Below are 17,664 nucleotides of genomic sequence, written 5' to 3' on the forward strand. Positions count from 1 at the left end.
CTTGAAACGGTTAAAGGTGGATAAGTCCCCAGGACCTGATCAGGTGTACTCGAGAACTCTGTGGAAAGCTAGAGAAGTGATTGCTGGGCCTCTTGCTGAGATATTTGTATCATCGATAGTCACAGGTGAGGTGCCGGAAGGCTGGAGTTTGGCAAACGTGGTGCCACTGTTTAAGAAGGGCGGTACAGACAAGCCAGGGAAGTATAGACCGGTGAGCCTGACCTCGGTGGTGGGCAAGTTGTTGGAGGGAATCCTGAGGGACAGGATGTATATGTATTTGGAAAGGCTAGGACTGATTCAGGATAGTCAAGATGGCTTTGTGTGTGGGAAATCATGTCTCTCAAACTTGATTGAGTTTTTTGAAGAAGTAACAAAGAAAATTGAGGGCAGAGCAGTAGATGTGATCTATATGGACTTCAGTAAAGCATTCGACAAGGTTCCCCATGGGAGACTGATTAGCAAGGTTAGATCTCATGGAATATAGGGAGAACTAGCCATTCGGATACAGAACTGGCTCAAAGGTAGAAGACAGAGGGTGGTGGTGGAGGGTTGTTTTTCAGACTGGAGGCCTGTGACCAGTGGAGTGCCACAAGAATCGGTGCTGGATCCTCTACTTTTTGTCATTTACATAAATGATTCGGATGCGAGCATAAGAGGTACAGTTAGTTAGTTTGCAGATGACACCAAAATTGGAGGTGTAGTGGACAGTGAAGAGGCTTGCCTCCGATTACAACAGGATCTGGACCAGATGGGCCAATGGGCTGTGAAGTGGCAGATGGAGTTTAATAAATGCGAGGTGCTGCATTTTGGGAAAGCAAATCTTAGCAGGAATTATACACTTCATGGTAAGGTCCTGGGAATGTTGCTGAACAAAGAGATCTTGGAGTGCAGGTGCATAGCTCCTTGAAAGTGGAGTCGCAGGTAGATAGGATAGTGAAGAAGGCATTTGTTATGCTTTCCTCTTTTGATCAGAGTACTGATTACAGGAGTTGGGGGGTCATGTTGCGGCTGTACAGGACATTGGTTAGGCCACTGTTGGAATACTTCATACAATTCTGGTCTCCTTCCTATCGGAAAGAGGTTGTGAAACTTGAAAGGGTTCAGAAAAGATTTACAAGGATGTTGCCAGGGTTGGAGGATCTGAGCTACAGGGAGAGGCTGAACAGGCTGGGGCTGTTTTCCGTGGAGCGTCGGAGGCTGAGGGGTGACCTTATAAAGGTTTACAAAATTGAGGGGCATAGATAGGATAAATAGACAAAGTCTTTTCCCTGGGGTCGGGGAGTCCAGAACTCGAGGGCATAGGTTTAGTGTGAGAGGGGAAAGATATGAAAGAGACCTAAGGGGCAACCTTTTCACGGAGGGTGGTACGTGTATGGAATGAGCTGCCAGAGGATGTGGTGGAGGCTGGTACAATTGAACATTTAAGAGGCATTTGGATGGGTATATGAATAGGAAGGGTTTGTAGGGATCTGAGCCGGGTGCTGGCAGGTGCAACTAGATTGGGTTGGGATAGCTGGTCGGCATGGACAGGTTGGACTGAAGGGTCTGTTTCCATGCGGTACATCTCTATGACTCTATCTGACTGTGGAACCAAGAATCTTGTAACTGTTTCACTAAAATTATGAGCACCTTAGGTGCCATCCAACGTAATTGGCTGCAACATTCCATCATCTGCTCCTCAGGCAACCCAAAGATATATACTATTTCTGATGCCATAGATTCCTAATGTAATTGGGTATTTTATCATCTTTACAAATTTTTATTCTGTAGCATTGGCATTAGGTGCTATGCTGCTGAACTAAAGCATTTTCCCTGTGACTTATGACACTAATAGATATTTTCTCACTTTTGTAGTTCCTGCTTCAGATCTCTGCTATGACTCCCAGTGTATTCCCCTTGTGTGATGTAAACATTACTTGTTAAACTAAAATTATTACTTCTTTAAAATAAATACTTTAAGTAGCTTACAGTTCAGAAAGAGGCTTTTTGGCCCATCAAGTCTATACCGACTCTCTGAAGTGCATCCAACCCAGACCCACAACGTCTCCCACAATCGCCATGGTTAATCCACCTAGCCTACACAAACCCAGACACCACAGACAATTTAGCGCAGCCAATCCATCCATTGCAGGAATGTGGGAGGAAACCAGAGCACTCAGCATAAGCCCTCACAGACACAGGGACAACTTCCATCTCCACACAGAAGTCATCTAAGGTTAGTATCTATGCCAGTCCCTGGCACTGTGAGGCAGCAGAGCTAACATCTGAGCCATCATGCCATCTATGGCTTAGTTAGTGATTTTTCCCAGCTGTCTGCTCCCAGTATGTACAGGATTTCGTTTGTGGTCCTCTTAGTTTTTTCTTATTTGCAGCCCTACCTCATGGTATCAAAGACTATGGCAGAGACAATCGACACTACCTGCTGCAATTTGTTTTTAAAATTTCTGTTTAGGTTCTTGTTAGGCAAGACTATCCAGGGTTATGGAGATTAGATTGGAATGTTGAATTGGAAGTGGGAACAGGTCAGCTATGATCTTATTGAATGGTAGAGCTGACTCAAGGGGCCAAATAGTCTACTTCTGTTCCTATTTTCTTTTGCCATATAATTGTAACATGTAATCTTTTAACACTTTGATAATTCATTCTTTCATGGCAATCCTTTTGTTTTGTGATTATGCTTTTATTATCTCTATTTTTAAGTAAATTATAAAAATAACATAGGGTTCACTACAAATTCATACTCCTGGGCCAGACACATGAAAATCTGGTAGAACTCCCACTTATCACTATCCAATATCCTTATTCAAACTTATGAAAAGCAAAGCTGATGTTCAGGAAAAGATGGTCCATTAAACTTTGTTCATACATGCTTAAGCATACCAATTCAGCATTTACCACCCAAAAAACCATACAAATCTCCTCTGAGAGGCAAAAAAAATCAGAAAAATAAATCCCAGATTAAAGTGAAAGTGGCAGGAAGGAAAAGATTAATTGATCCTTCAAGCTATCCACATCTCATCACCTCATGGTAGTGAGAGGACCATGACAAGATACTTGTACTCTCTCCACACTTGCTTTTACAAACATTTTGAACAAAAGTCATCCTCACCATGTTTTCATCTATTTAGTGGTATTATGTTTTCTTCAACCGTTTTGTAAAATTAGCCTACCAAGGAACCAAATTAGATAATCTGCAGCAAAATACGCATATATGTTTAGATTTGGTAAGATAAGTACAAGTTGAACATCAATTGTAATTTTGTAGGCTCATGGTGAAAAGAAATCTCCTTTCGTTGCATGATGTTTTGTTCAATTACATTTTGATTCCATTTGTTTTGATATTTTCATACAGGTGCTGTTGTAAAGTTTCAACATTACTGTTTTTTAAATTTAATTTCAATTTAATTGAATTGAATTGTGGCTTCTTTAACTATTTCCAGTAATGATCTAAATAAACACATTGGCCCAGTCTGGCAACTGAAATGGACTGAACAGGACAGAAATTCCAAAGGGGATGAAAAGGAGGGGACTTTGATCTCCATAGCTGCAGATGGCAGAGTTGCCAAATGGACTCTTGCAAAAGGACTGGAATCATCAGGCAGGTTTAATGTACAATTCTATGTTGTTAGTGGCATCCAGAGGCAGTTAATAGATGTTTGACTTGCTATATTTAAGCTACCAAAAATTACATCTGAATGACAAGATGGTGATTTAATTAAGTACTAACCTTTCAGATTAGGATCTCTATTTGTGAAGATATAGATTTAGGTATATAGAGATTATTATAGATATAGAGCAGACATCATCTTCTGCTCCTATGAGTGGCTTGGGCAATAGCGAGAAATTTCAGAAAATAGTATGAAAAAGAAAAAAAATACTAAAATCTCAACATCGAGAAAACGATATCCAGATTTTCTGATATTCTGATACAGACTTTAAATCTAGGTTTTAAATAACAATGTCAAATCTCGTTGATAAGCATTGCCTATCTTATTTCCTTGCACTTGCATCTAATTATTACCCATCTCAATTGCCTCATTTCTATGCAGCTCATAATTCTCTCCATCTGCCAGAAACTGGGCATCACCAATTTCTGACATGAAAGTCAAAGCGATTACGAGGCAGCATCATCTTGCTACTTTTTTCATCCAACTCTGTCTCCACCACCACATCCCTGCACACTCCATGAACACCATCCTCTTCCACCCGGTGACAATGCAAATCAGCATCAGTAAACCACCACATCATCATGCCTTCTTAAAATTTTCTTGCGGGATGTAGGCCAGTACTTATTGCCAAACTGAGTTGCCATTGAGAAGGTGGTGGTGACTGCTTTTTTGAACTGGTGCAGTCCATGTGCTGTAGGTCGACCCACAATGTCATTGTGGAGAAAATTTGAGGATTTTTGCTTAGTGACAATGAAGGAATGGCAATATATTTCGAAGTCAGGATGGTGACTGACCTGTTTTTGGATCAACTAACACAGCACTGCAGCCCTTAATGATCTCACTTTGGGTCTCAGGAACACTCATGGTTTGCATCTAATGATTGTTAGCTTACTTCTTTTGTGCTTACTTGAAGGCTGACAGCCTGTTACATGCATTTCTTTTAGTACATAGGCTCATCACAGATAAGTTACAGGCTATCAGCCTCTGTTGCTTACATAATTTTTTTAGCATGCATAAAGGGGCAGGCAGCTAGTCATAGTTCAGAGCACTGAACAGTCAAGGGAGTGGAATGTTACATGTTATACCCACAGCATGTGCTAGCAGTTTACATGGCAAACACCCTGTATGTGCTTCAACGAAATGTCCATGAATGAAAGTCAAAGATCCTTAGCATGTTCAAGGTGACTTCAGGTAGTCATAGGGTGTCGTCCTATTTGGTCAAGGACTCCTTTGATTCCAGTCCATAGGGTTAGCCATGGACAGCCAGGCGCTTGGTCCCACTAGAGTCTTTGTCTTCCTGGGATTGGGCCACAGTCCGTCCTGCAGGTCAAATGCAATCAATTTGGATTTTATAGGTAGGTTAGTCAGGGTGTTGTGGAAACTTCAGTATTGGGGTTAGGCCATTCTCAATCAGAGCTAACCTCACATCAGTTCTCTTGGTGGTTGGACCATGGTTATTGATGGTCAGGGGGCTTATCATGGGATGGTCTTTGGAGTCCTGGGAAAAAATTAGATGATCCTGTCTATTGGATTGGAATGCTGAGTGAATGATTCCAGTGAAAATGGTTGGCATGGATAGAGGGTTAGCTGACTGGCAGAAGGCAGAGAATGCAGATAAAAGGGTCATTTTCAAGACTGGCACCCAGTGACTAGTGGAGATCCATACATGTCAATGTTAGGACCACAACTATTCACATTATAGATTAACATTCAGGACAAAGGAAATGGGGGCATTGTTGATAAGATTGCAGATGACACAAAGATAGTATTGGTGTATTCTGGAAGCAGGAAGGGTGCAAAAAGACTTGGACAGCATAGGAGAGTGGGCAAAAAAATAGTAGGTTAAATACAATGTGGGAAAGTGAGGTTATGCACTTTGGTAGAAGAATAGAAGCACAGATTAATTCCTAAATGGGAAACACTTCAGAAATATAATTTTTTTTATTCATTCACGGGATGAGGGCATTGATGGCTAGGCAGCATTTATTGCCCACACTTAATTGCCTAGAGGGCAGTTATAAGTCAACCACATTGTTCTGGATCTGGAGTCACATGTAGGCAAGACCAGGTAAGGATGGCAGTTTCCTTCTGTAAAGGACTTTAGTGAACCAGATGGGTTTTTCTGACAATCGAAAGTGGATTCGTGGTCATCATTAGACCCTTAATTCCAGATTTTGTTCTTTTATTGAGATCAAATTCCACCATCTGCCATGGCGGGATTTGAACCTGGGTCACCAGTCCAGCAATAATACCATTAGGCCACTGCATCCCCAAAATGTGCATTTTGTCAAAGTAATTAATGTCTGAGACATTTGAAATGGGGACAAGAGCAGGGCTTTTGCCCAAAACGTCGATTTTCCTGCTCCTTGGATGCTGCCTGACCTGCTGTGCTTTTCCAGCACCACTCTAATCTCGACTCTGATTTACAGCATCTGCAGTCCTCACTTTTGCCTGGGCCCATCAAGCCTCTCTATGACTCAAGAAGATCAGAGCTGACCTATTTGTGTTTAAAATTTCAAATCTGAATTCTGCAGTTTATTTTCTTACTCTTAAGTCTTCTATGCATTATATATTGTATCTTTAATCGTTAACTGATTATGATCTATCAAGCCAGTTCTTAATATATATCTGGATATTCAATACTTTAATAATTGACCTCATAACAGTTGGCAGTTATATGGTTACTTTACCTGGATGGTATCAAGTTTTTGTGTATAATTGTTGAAGTTTTACTAATCCAAGTAAGTGGCAAGCATTCCACGAAATTCTCCTCTATTCCTTGCAGCTGTTGGAAAGGCAACATGGTATCAGGTGGTGAATTACCCACCATAGAATATTCAGTCTCTGACCTGTTCATGTAGCCATAGCATTTGTGTGGTTGGCCCACAAACCTGAATCTCTGCTCAGTGATGACCTCCAGGATGTTGATCTTAGGGAATCCAGTTGTGGTAATACCATGGACTTTCAAGGGAAAGGAGCCTTTCTTAATTTAGATTATAGTGTGAAGGAACTTTTTAGCATTAACTAGGCTTGGTGTGTCTATGCACAGCAACCAGTTTGTAACCTAAGGTCTATCCCCTTAGAGTTTCCTTGTGGCGATTTCATACAATTGAATGGCTTGTTCAGCCATTTCAGTGGGAGGTTAGGAGTTACCTTCACTGTTGAGGATGTGAATTTACATATAGACCAGACCATGGAAAGATGCTAGATTTCCTTCTCCAAAGGACATGAATTGTGAAGAGATAACTGGGATTTTCCAACAATCTGATATTTTCATGGGCACCAGCACTGACACTGGCTGTTTCTTGCCAATTTAGTTTAAGTTAAATTAACTTAATTTAAATTGAACTTAAATTTTCTGACTGCAATGATTTAGACTCATGACTCCAGGACAGTAATCTAGGCCTCTGGTTTGTAAGTCCAGTAATATATAATCATATTCTATCCTATACTGATAATTTAATATGTTTTCATACAGATTTGATGAGGATAAAACGAACCGGAATGCAGACATCTAAGAAACTGGCAACTGATAAAGAAAAGAAAAGTGAGGCCTCCATTTCTCGCTATGCAGCAGGAATGTGTTTCTCCTTCCACCCAAAGGTATCTTCAATGAAAACACATTTGTGTTTCCAGTTATATTGAAGTATTAATTTTGATTACTCAGGGAGTTGTATTCATTGTTGCTCAACACCTATGATCTTTCAGTTTTCTACTTCCTTTATTCAGGGAAATTGGCCCCACTTCTGGTTTCTTTTCACTGTTTATTGCATTCTGCTGCAGTTTGAGTGTATATGAAGGGTAAGGACAGGAAAGGAGTCAGTTGATACTTATCAAATTGCAACAGCCAGTCTTCACTCAGTATCATGTATACAGGTGGATAGCCCCTTGATTGATACGGTACAAATACTAGTGTCTGTAGCACCATATCTTTTGTACTGTTCAGTGCCTTCTGAATGGAAGTCTGTGAACAGTAGAACATAGGAAAATAAAATAAATGTATATCTACTTTAATTGATTACCCAGTTTCTGTTTGTACCTGAACAGGTTGATAAAAAAAATTGTGACATGTCTGAGGCAGGTAGACTGTAACTGGTGGCACAGAGGTAGGCATGGTACCACTGCGCCACAAGAGCCCTTGTTTGTCTGTCTTGTGCATGCCTAATTTCTTCTCACCAAGAGATATTTAAAAACTTTTTGTACCTCAAAACTGACAATTTTTCAGGTTTACAGAAAAGTGTCAAACTGAGCAAATGTGGGAAAATCTTCCCTGCCCATTTTCTACCCAGTAAGATTCAAGTATGAGCAAACACTTAATAGGTCCAATGAACATGGACTGCTTCGTTGTGATACCATGAAAATGAGATAAGTAGTCGTTTGATGCATTTTTTGGCATGATGTTATCGCAATAGTGGCCACAGGGCTGCCTGACCAGCAGCAATGCTGCAAAAGACTCAAAAATAATTTAGTTTCAAATACCTGATGTCAACAGTTGATTGACAATTTCTCATTTGTCCATTGCTCTCCAATGTCAAAAACCTTGACGACATATAACCTTCAACTGGCATTGTGCTGGAGCTTTATAGCAAGTTTCTTTTTTCCAATTCAGACAGGCATCTCAGCTGTGTTGCTAATGTAGAGAAAAGCCAATAGTATTACCCTATTACCATTCAAAGTGATTTCTTCTTCCCTTCAGCTAATACAACCTCCACTCTGTCCAATGCTCTATGATAAACGTTATATTACCTTCACATAACGTTATTCCACACCTCCAGTCAATAATTTCTCACCTCCTGACCTGAGCCCTGATTTTCTCTCCTTTCTCATCGATCAGAAAGCGAGACTCTGTGACACCAACAATATTTCTGTTACCTTCTATTTTCCATTACCCAACACCAGCAACTGATTTTTCATATCAGTAGTAGGATTGTGCTGAGCATTATCACGCCACTTCTCAGAAGTATCATTCCATTCAGGCCTGAACAATTTCAAAATTGTATGTTGGTCTGTGATATCTCCAGTATTTTGAAGGGGAAATTAGAAGGACAAATTTTGTCTGTTGTCCCTGACACCACGTTTGTGGAAAGCAGCAGCAGAAAGAGAAGTATTGGGTCAAGTGAACAGAAACTATGAGATACTCCTCAAAGTTCTCATGAAAGAACGAGCATTTGTGTCCTCATGAAACTGCTCACAATCAGTCACAATAAGTTATATTTCTAAAGGATCCTTTATGTAAAAGACAACCCAAAATGTAAATGTAATGTTTTCAAATTTACTGATTATGCAAAACAGATGTGAATGGAAATTGTAAGTCAGTTGCAACAATACCATCTACCATATTCTTACCCATTTAATTAACAAGTCCAAGACCACCAATCTGAATGAATGTGAATTTATCTATTTTGGTTTTAAAAAAAAAGAAAGGCAGAATATTTTGTAAATGGTGAGAGGTTGGGAATTGTTAATATCAAAGGGACCTTGGTGTTTTTGTCGATAAGTTACTAAAAGTTAGTATGCAGGTGTAGCTTGTAATTCAGAAGGCAAATGGTGTGTTGACCTTCATCAAAAGGGGATTTGAACACTGCAGTAAATATGTCTAGACCCTGGCTGAGATTGAAGAATTGTATACAGTTTTTGTTTCCATCCTAAGGAAGAATATAGTTACCAAACTTAGAGTACAACAGTTTCATCAGACTAATCCCTGGGTTGTCTGATTGTCTTAAGCAGTATTGTAGATCCTAACCTCTTACTGAGTGAAAATATTTTTCCTCATGTTGCCATTGCTTTTTTTCGAGTACCTTAACCTAACTCCTCTCATTCTTGATCTTTTACCAATGGGAACATTTTTTCCCTATTTATTCTGTCCAGGCCTCTCATGATTCTGAACACCATTGTCAGATCTCATCACAACCTTATCTTATCCAATATAAGCTGTAAAATGTAAACTTGTTCATTCTATTTATGTTACTGGAGTTTGTAATACCTGGGACCATTCTTGAGAATCATTTCTGCACTCTCTAATCCTTTTATTTTCTTACTAAAGTGTAGTGCCCAGAACTGGACACAATGCTCCAACTGAGTTGAACCAGTGTTTTGTACAAATTTAAGATAACTTCCTTGTTCGTAGACTCTATGACCCTATTAATAAAGTCTAAAATAATTTATGTTGTATTAGCTACTCTTCCAAACTCTTCTGTCACCCTTAGTGATTTATGCATCACTTTTTGAATTGTACTCCTTGTTTTATAATGTCTTGCTGCAGTCTTCATACCAAAGTGATTTGCTTCACATATCTCTGCATTAAATTCTATCTGCCACTACCTCTTCCATTATACCTGCCTTTTGAAGTTCTATGCTATTCTCCTCACAGTTCTCAAGGCTTTCAAGTTTCATATTATTCCATAAAGTAATGTCCTGAAAGGGTTAACGTTGGAGACAAGATTATGATCCACCAAATCCGGAGATGTCATGACTCGGGTAAGGATAAGACAGAACACCTTAGAATCTCAGAGTGCAAACCGATATCCAAAAGTCTCATCATAGCCTTTGTAAAAATGTCTTCTGAGCTAATACCTGATAGCTATATGCAAAAAAAAACCTTGTTTAAGATGCAAGTCTCTTCTTGTTAAGACTCAATAGTGCATGATCCTTTACCACTCTAATTCAGCCCTTAGACTTAGTCAAAAAAAGAGGATTGGTGACAACACTCTTCCACCCAAAATTTTGAAACTGTATTTTCCAACTAGATTGTTGGAAAGTTAACTTTTGAATTTTATTATTGAGGGGCATTCTGATATCTGGTGACTCTATTGGTCTGATATCACTACTCCACTCCCTGCTTCCTTCTACCATAAGTACACTTTTCTTCTGAGTATCATCCTTATTTTATCTTTGCAGTATGTTCATTTTTATTTTTTAAAATTCATTTTGTGGGATATGGGTTTCACTGGCTGGCCAGCATTTATTGCCCATCTCTAGTTGCTCTTGAGAAAGTGCTGCTATCTTCAACTGCTGTAGTCCACCTGCTGCAGGTTGACCCACAATGTCATTAGGGAGAGAATTCCAGGATTTTGACGCAGCGATAGCGAGGGAGCAATGATATACTTCCCAGTCAGGATGGTGAGTGGCTTGGAGGGGAGTTTGAAGGTAGTGGTGTCCTTATAGTTGGAAGTGGTTGTGTGTTTGGAAGGGGCTGCCTGAGAATCTTCAGTGAATTTCTGCAGTGAATCTTGTGGATAGTACACACTGTTGCGACTGAGTATTAATGGTGGAGGGAGTGGATGCTTGTGGATGTCATGCCAATCAAGCAAGCTGCTTTGTCCTGGATGGTGTCAAGCTTCTTGAGTGTTGTTGGGGCTGCACTCATCCAGGCAAGTAGGGAGTATTCCATCGCACTCCCAACTTGTGCCTTGTACATCGTACATAGGCTTTGGGGAGTCAGGTGGTGAGTTCTGTTGAGTTTCAGGTCAATGATAACCCTCAGGATGTTGAATATCAAGCAGTAGTGGCTAAATTGTCTCTTACTGGTGATGGAAATAGCCTGGCATCTGTGCGTTGCTGATGTTACTTGCTGCTTGTCATGGAGGAGAAAGTAAGGACTGAAGATGCTAGAGATCAGTGTCAAGGGTGTGGTGCGAGAAAAGCACAGCAGGTCAGGCAGCATCTGAGGAGCAGGAGAATCGATGTTTCAGGCATAAGTCCTTCATCAGGAATGGGCTAACGCCTGAAATGTCGATTCTCTTCCTCGGATGCTGCCTGACCTGTGCTTTTCCAGCACCACACCCTTGCTGCTTGTCAGTCCAAGCCTGGGTATTGTCCAGATCTTGTTGCATTTAGACATGGACTGCTTCAGTATCTGTGGCGTCATGAATGGTGCTGAACATTGTGCAATCATCAGTGAACATCATCACTTCTGATCTTATGATGGAGGGAAGGTCATTGACAAAGCAGCTAAAGATGGCTGGCCCTAGGACACTACCCTGAGAAACTCCTGCAGAGATGTCCTGGAGCTGAGGGATGACTGACCTTCAATAACTGCGACCATCTTCCTATGTGCAGGTATGACTCTAACCACTGCAGAGTTTGCCCCCAGATTCCCATTGATTCCAGTTTTTCCAGGGCTCCTTGATGTCACACTCAGTCGAGTGCAGTCTTGATGTCAAGTGCAGTCTTGATGTCAAGTGCTGTCACTGTCCCCTCATCTCTAGAATTTAGCTGTTTTGTCCGTGTTTGAACGAAGGCTGAAATGAGGTCTGGAGCTAAGTGGTCCTGATGGAATCCAAACTGGGTGTCACTGAGCAGGTTATTGCTGAGCAGGTGCTGCTTGATAGGATTGTTGATGGTATCTTCTATCACATTACTAAAGATTGAGAGTAGACTGATGAGGTGGTAATTAACTGTGTTGGATTTGTCCTGCTTTTTTTTTAGTTCAGGACATACTTGGACAATTTTCCAAATTGGAGGGTAGATGTCAATGTTGTAACCGTACTAGAACAGCTTGGCTAGGGGAGCAGGAAGTTCTGGAGCACAAGTCTTCAGGACTATGGTAGGAAAGTTGTCAGGGCCTGTAGCCTTTGCAGTATCCAGTATCTTGAACCATTTCTTGATATTGCGTGGAGTGAATTGAATTGCTGAAGACTGGTATTTGTAATGTTGGGGACTACTGGAGGAGGCTGAAATGCAACATCCACTCGACACTTCTGGTTGAAGATTTTTGCAAAAGCTGGGCTCTTCCATCATTGAGGATGGGGATATTTGTGGAGCCTCCTCCTCCAGTGAGTTATTTAGTCGCCCACCACCATTCATGACTGGATGTGGCAGGACTGCAGAGCTGAGATTTTACCCCTTAGTTGTGCGATTGCTTAGCTTTGTCTATTAGCTGATGCTGATGCCATTTGGCATGCGAGTAGTTCTGTTTGGTGGCATCTCATGTTCAGGTATGCCTGGTGCTGTTCCTGACATGCCCTCCTGCTCTCTTCATTGAACCAGAGTTGAGCCACTGGCTTGATTGGTAATGGTTTGAGTGGGGGATATGCTGGGCCAGGAGGTTACAGGTTACAATTCTGCTTTTGATGGCCCACAATGCCTCATGGATGCCCAGTCTTTTGATTTGCTAGATCTGATCGAAGTCTGTCCCATGTAGCATGGTGGTGGCGTCATACAATGCGATGGAGGTTAGTCTCAATGTGAAGGTGGGACTTTGTCTCCATAAGGGCTGTGCAGTGATCATTCTTATCAATGCTGTCATGGATAGAGATGTTTACAGCCAGCAGATTGGTAAGGATGAGGTCAGAATGCTTTTCCTTCTTGTTGGCTCACTCATTACCTGTTGCAGACCCAGTCAAGCAGCTGTGTCCTCTAGGACCCAACCAGTTTGATCAGTAGTAATGCTGCCGAGCCACTCTTGATGGTGGATATTGAAATTCCCCACCCAGAGTAATTATGTACCCTTGCCATCCTCAGTGCTTCCTCCAAGTTGTTCAAAATGGAGGAATATGATTCATCAGCTTAAGGAGGATATGACATGGTAATCAGCAGGAGTTTCCTTGCCCATGTTTAACCTGAAGCCATGAGACTTCATGGGATCTGGACTCAATATTGAGGACTCCCAGGGCAAGTCCTCCCAACTGTATAGCACTGCTGGCTCTGTCCTGCTGGTTGGATAGGGATGGTAATGGTGGTAGCTGGGACATTGTCTGTATCAGATTGTTGTTTGACTAGTCTGTAAAACAGCTCTCCCAATTTTGGCACTAACCTCCAGATGCTAGTAAGGAGGATATTGCAGGGTAAACAGGGCTGTTTCTGCTGCTGATGTTTCTGGTGCTTGGGTCAATGCCACATGATCCGCCTGGTTTCATTTCTTTGAGAGGTTGTAGGGATTCATACAACTGAATGGCTTACTTGGCCGTTTCAGAGGGCAGTTGAAAGTCAACCATATTGCTGTGGGTCTGGAGTCACATGTAGGCCAGATCAGGTGATGATGGTAGATTTCCTTCCCCCAAGGACATTGGTGAACCAGATGGGTTTTTCTAACAATTGGCAATGATTTTGTGGTCATCAGTAAATTCTTAATTTCAGATTTTTTAAAATTGAATTCAAATTCCACCATCTACTGTGATGGGATTTGAACCCACATCCCCAGAACATTAACTGGGTCTCTAGATTAATAGTCTAGCAATACTACCACTAGATCATTGTCAGTGGCACACCTGCTGATTCTGTCTCCTGTCGTGAGTTCTATGAATACCTCCATTTAATATTTTCTCCTTTATCTACACCTCTGGAAGACCATCAGCCAACATCAGTGACTGACTTGCTCCAACATTTCTCAATAACCATTGGTTTACCTCCTTGGTTCAAAGCATAAGGAAGTACCTCCCCTTTTGATATAAAAATACAGAGAACTTCCAGCCGTCTGGTTTTCCTTGTCAACCCCTGAAAAAGAATTGAGATTGTCCAGAGCCATCTTGCACTACTTAGAACATTCCAGGGAAATATGTTCTCTTTGTACCACTAATACAGTTTTAGTACCTAATTTCTTTCCTGATACCTCATCATCTGAAGACTCCTTAGATTTGCCTATTACTACGATTAGTCTCCCATTTAATTTCCAGCAATTGATATTCGTACATCCAATCTTGTTACAATGTAAACATATTTATATCACCTTTTTTTGTTCCAGTCTTTCTTTTTTGTTGCTTTGATGTTCTCCATCAGTTCTCTAAAACTAACATTCCTTCTATCTGCAAATATTCTATTTCTCTTATCTCTAAGCTCTTCCATGGCCAATTGTTTTCTTTAATTTCCTTATCTCTTTGGCATTCAAATTCGATTTCTTAATTCCATTTCTGTCTGGTTTCGTCTCCTTTCTTTTTGTTACCCTCTGTCTCATTTTTCTCTATTTCAAGTCTTTGAATTTCTCTTTCTTTCTCTCCAACCATATTTTCATTTCTAACTACACCTTTATCTAATTCCCATTAGGATATCCCAATTTCAGATTTTCGTTCTATCAGTTCTAAATGTTGTATAATTTCTTGAAATACCTCATCGGTACAAGATCCTGCTTTTAAATCTATCCTCAAAGATTCCCCTATGTCCCTCAGTTTCGTCTTAGTCAACAATTTTAAATAATCTTCCACTTCCATAAAACTTCCAGCAACATCAAGCTCTGTGTATTAAACCTCACCACATAACATCTGTTTTATACCCTATAACCATTCCATATCTGTCACTTTAACAAAAGAACCATTGTTCTTTTTAAATCCAGTGAACTCAAAAATCCAACCAAGAGCTTGCTATGGTTCCAGATAATATTAACACTGGGCATGCCAGACCCCAGACAGAAATCTGTATTGCTAAATCATATTTTGATTTGCTTTGGGTTTTATCAAAATGGTTTTTTGCTGAAATTATAAGCGCATAATGCTGCAGATTTTGCTTTAGCAATGAAATAGAAGTTTATTAATAAAATAAATGAAGATAAAATAGAATAACAAAAACCATTTACTAATAGTGCAAATTCAAGATTTTTTAAGTGTTCATTAAAAGCACACCTTTTATGAATTGAATTGAGAACCAACAGTTTTTGTATAACACACCCCGGTACAATACCCAAAACTTGTGCAATACTCACATCAGAATCCCTGTATCTAGCACCTCAGTTGTTTTATATCACTTGTGCCTTTACTTTTTAGATTTACATTGCAGATAGTATGTTTTTTTGCTGCCATCATTCACCTGAGTTTAAATGTTTTCAGCTTAAGCAGTTTCTTCAATGTTTTATCCCAACACTCTGGGACTATCATTAACTCTACTTTGAAGCAATTCAGTTTAATATATCATTCCCTCTTAGGATCACTGGTCTACATCCTAGTCCAAGGAATTCACAGCTGTGCTTGAAACACAAAGTAAAACTGAATCCAAGTCTCCCTGTCTAAACTGAGTATTTCCCTTAAGCTTAAAAAAGCATTTTCCAGAAGTCTTAACAAACCTTGAGGTCCCATTCAACCTTGATGGCTGGCAGAACAATCTAAGATTTAAAAACTGTGCAGTGGTGCATAAAATCAAGCCTCAAAAACTATGATCACTGATACTAAGGGACATTGTCAATACAGTTGATTAATTAATCCTATTTCATTGATCAATACCAGTTCAAGTGTAGTCTGCTCTTTGATTGGCACCAAAACATGCTGCTCGTAGAAACTATCCTGAAATTATTCTATGAAATTGTCATGTAGACTATCCAAATTTGATCCCTAGTCAACTTATTTGGTTTAAAACTCCCTCTAACCTCCCTAGTTATGCGGTTCACTAGAACGTGGATGGATCAGGTATAATACACTGATGTTACAGCGTCCACTTTCCGCACTACTGTCCCCCAAAGCTGAACCCAGTTCAATTACATCAATCTTTGTGCCACGCATTTATTTTCTAATTTTACTTGCCCGACACCAAACTGCATGTGACTGAAGTAATAATCCTGAAGTAATAATCCTGAGATAATTACATTTGAGGTTCTACTTCTTAATTTAGTGAACAGCTTCTCATTTTAATCATGCGGGACCTCTTTCCTTGACACTGGTTCCTTCCCCACCCTAAAGTAAGTTTCTCTCCAGTTTTGGGCAGATGTCCTAAACTCCAGTACCAGGCTGGCAACACTGCTGTTTTGATTCTCATTCTTCTTGCTACAGAAAACATTGTCAATCTACTTCACTATACTATCCCCTACTACCACTAAGTTGCTTTTGCTGTCCCTACTTGAATGGTTTCCTGTACTATTGTGTCATGTCAGTTACCTAATTCATTCTGCAGCCCTCAATCTCATACAATCTGAAAGAACATCAAACCTGTCTGACAATTGCATTAAATGAGATTTGTACAATCCTGCCCTCTGAGTTCCCTTATCATCTTCAATTGCAGTCATACCTTCCTTTCCCTGACTAGTGACCTAATAAAAAGACTCTATCATAAAAGGTATGACTCTCTTCTGGAATAAGGTGTCCAGGTAACCTTCCTCCTTGCACTGTCTGTAGTCTGGCCTCCAGTTCAAATTCTGAGTCGAAACTACTTGAGCTTCAAAACCTTACTGCATTGGATCTTACTAACATGCAGGAGATCCTACATTCCAATATATCATCAAGCCTCAATGTTGTCCAGATTTTACTGTATATGGATACAGACTGCTTCAGTAACTGAAGAATCACAAATGGTGCTGAAAATGTTGCAATCATCAGTGAGCATCCCCACTTCTGACCTCGTAATGGATGGAAGACAACTGATGAAGCAACTGAAGCAAGTTGAACCTAAGACACTACCCTGAGGAAATCTTGCAGTTATGTCCCTAGACTGAGATTATTGATCTCCAATAACCACAACCATGTTCCTTTGTGCCAGGTATAACTCCAACCATAGATTTCCCCCTAAATTCCCACTGACTCCAGTTTTTTCAGTGCTCCTGATGTAATACCCATTCAAATGCAGCCTTGATGTCAAGGGCAGTCACTCTTACCTCACCTCTAGAGTCCATGTTTGGACCAAGGTTGTAATAAAGTCACATGCTGCATGGCCTTGGTAGAATCAAACTGAATGATAATGACGGAGTTGTTCTTTCCAAGTGCTGGTTTGTAACACTCAACGACCCTTCAATCAATTTGCTGATGTTCAAGAGTAGACTGATATGGCAGTAGTTGGCCAACTTGGATGTGTCCCACTTTTGCGAACAGGATACACCTGGACAATTTTCCAAGTTGTCAAAGGGATGCCATCAGGTATAAATCAGCATGAAAGAGCTTTTGACCATCATTAACCTATAATTGCTGTATGAGTTGGGGTTAGATTATATAAATTATATTCTACTTCAATATGCCACCATTGAGCATGTTGTTCTGATTTATTGCAGGAAGCTAATATTTACCTGGCTGGCACAGAAGAAGGTTATATTCATAAGTGTTCATACTCCTACAATGAACAATTCCTAGAGACCTATGGAGTCCACAAG

General features: G+C 40.4%; 1 protein-coding gene across 5 annotated transcripts in view; it reads left to right on the top strand.

The window, feature by feature from the left end:
• The window catches only part of dnai4 (dynein axonemal intermediate chain 4), a 121,607-nt gene that overhangs the window by 86,062 nt on the left and 17,881 nt on the right, over positions 1-17,664 (top strand). For all 5 annotated transcript variants that reach the window (XM_043699392.1, XM_043699395.1, XM_043699396.1 and 2 more), the window contains 3 exons: positions 3,441-3,598; positions 7,147-7,271; positions 17,566-17,664. In XM_043699392.1, coding sequence (XP_043555327.1) covers positions 3,441-3,598; positions 7,147-7,271; positions 17,566-17,664 — 382 coding nt within the window. The remainder of the gene's footprint in view (positions 1-3,440; positions 3,599-7,146; positions 7,272-17,565) is intronic.

Source organism: Chiloscyllium plagiosum, chromosome 11 (assembly GCF_004010195.1).
Source record: "Chiloscyllium plagiosum isolate BGI_BamShark_2017 chromosome 11, ASM401019v2, whole genome shotgun sequence".
Classification (NCBI taxonomy): Eukaryota; Metazoa; Chordata; class Chondrichthyes; order Orectolobiformes; family Hemiscylliidae; genus Chiloscyllium; species Chiloscyllium plagiosum.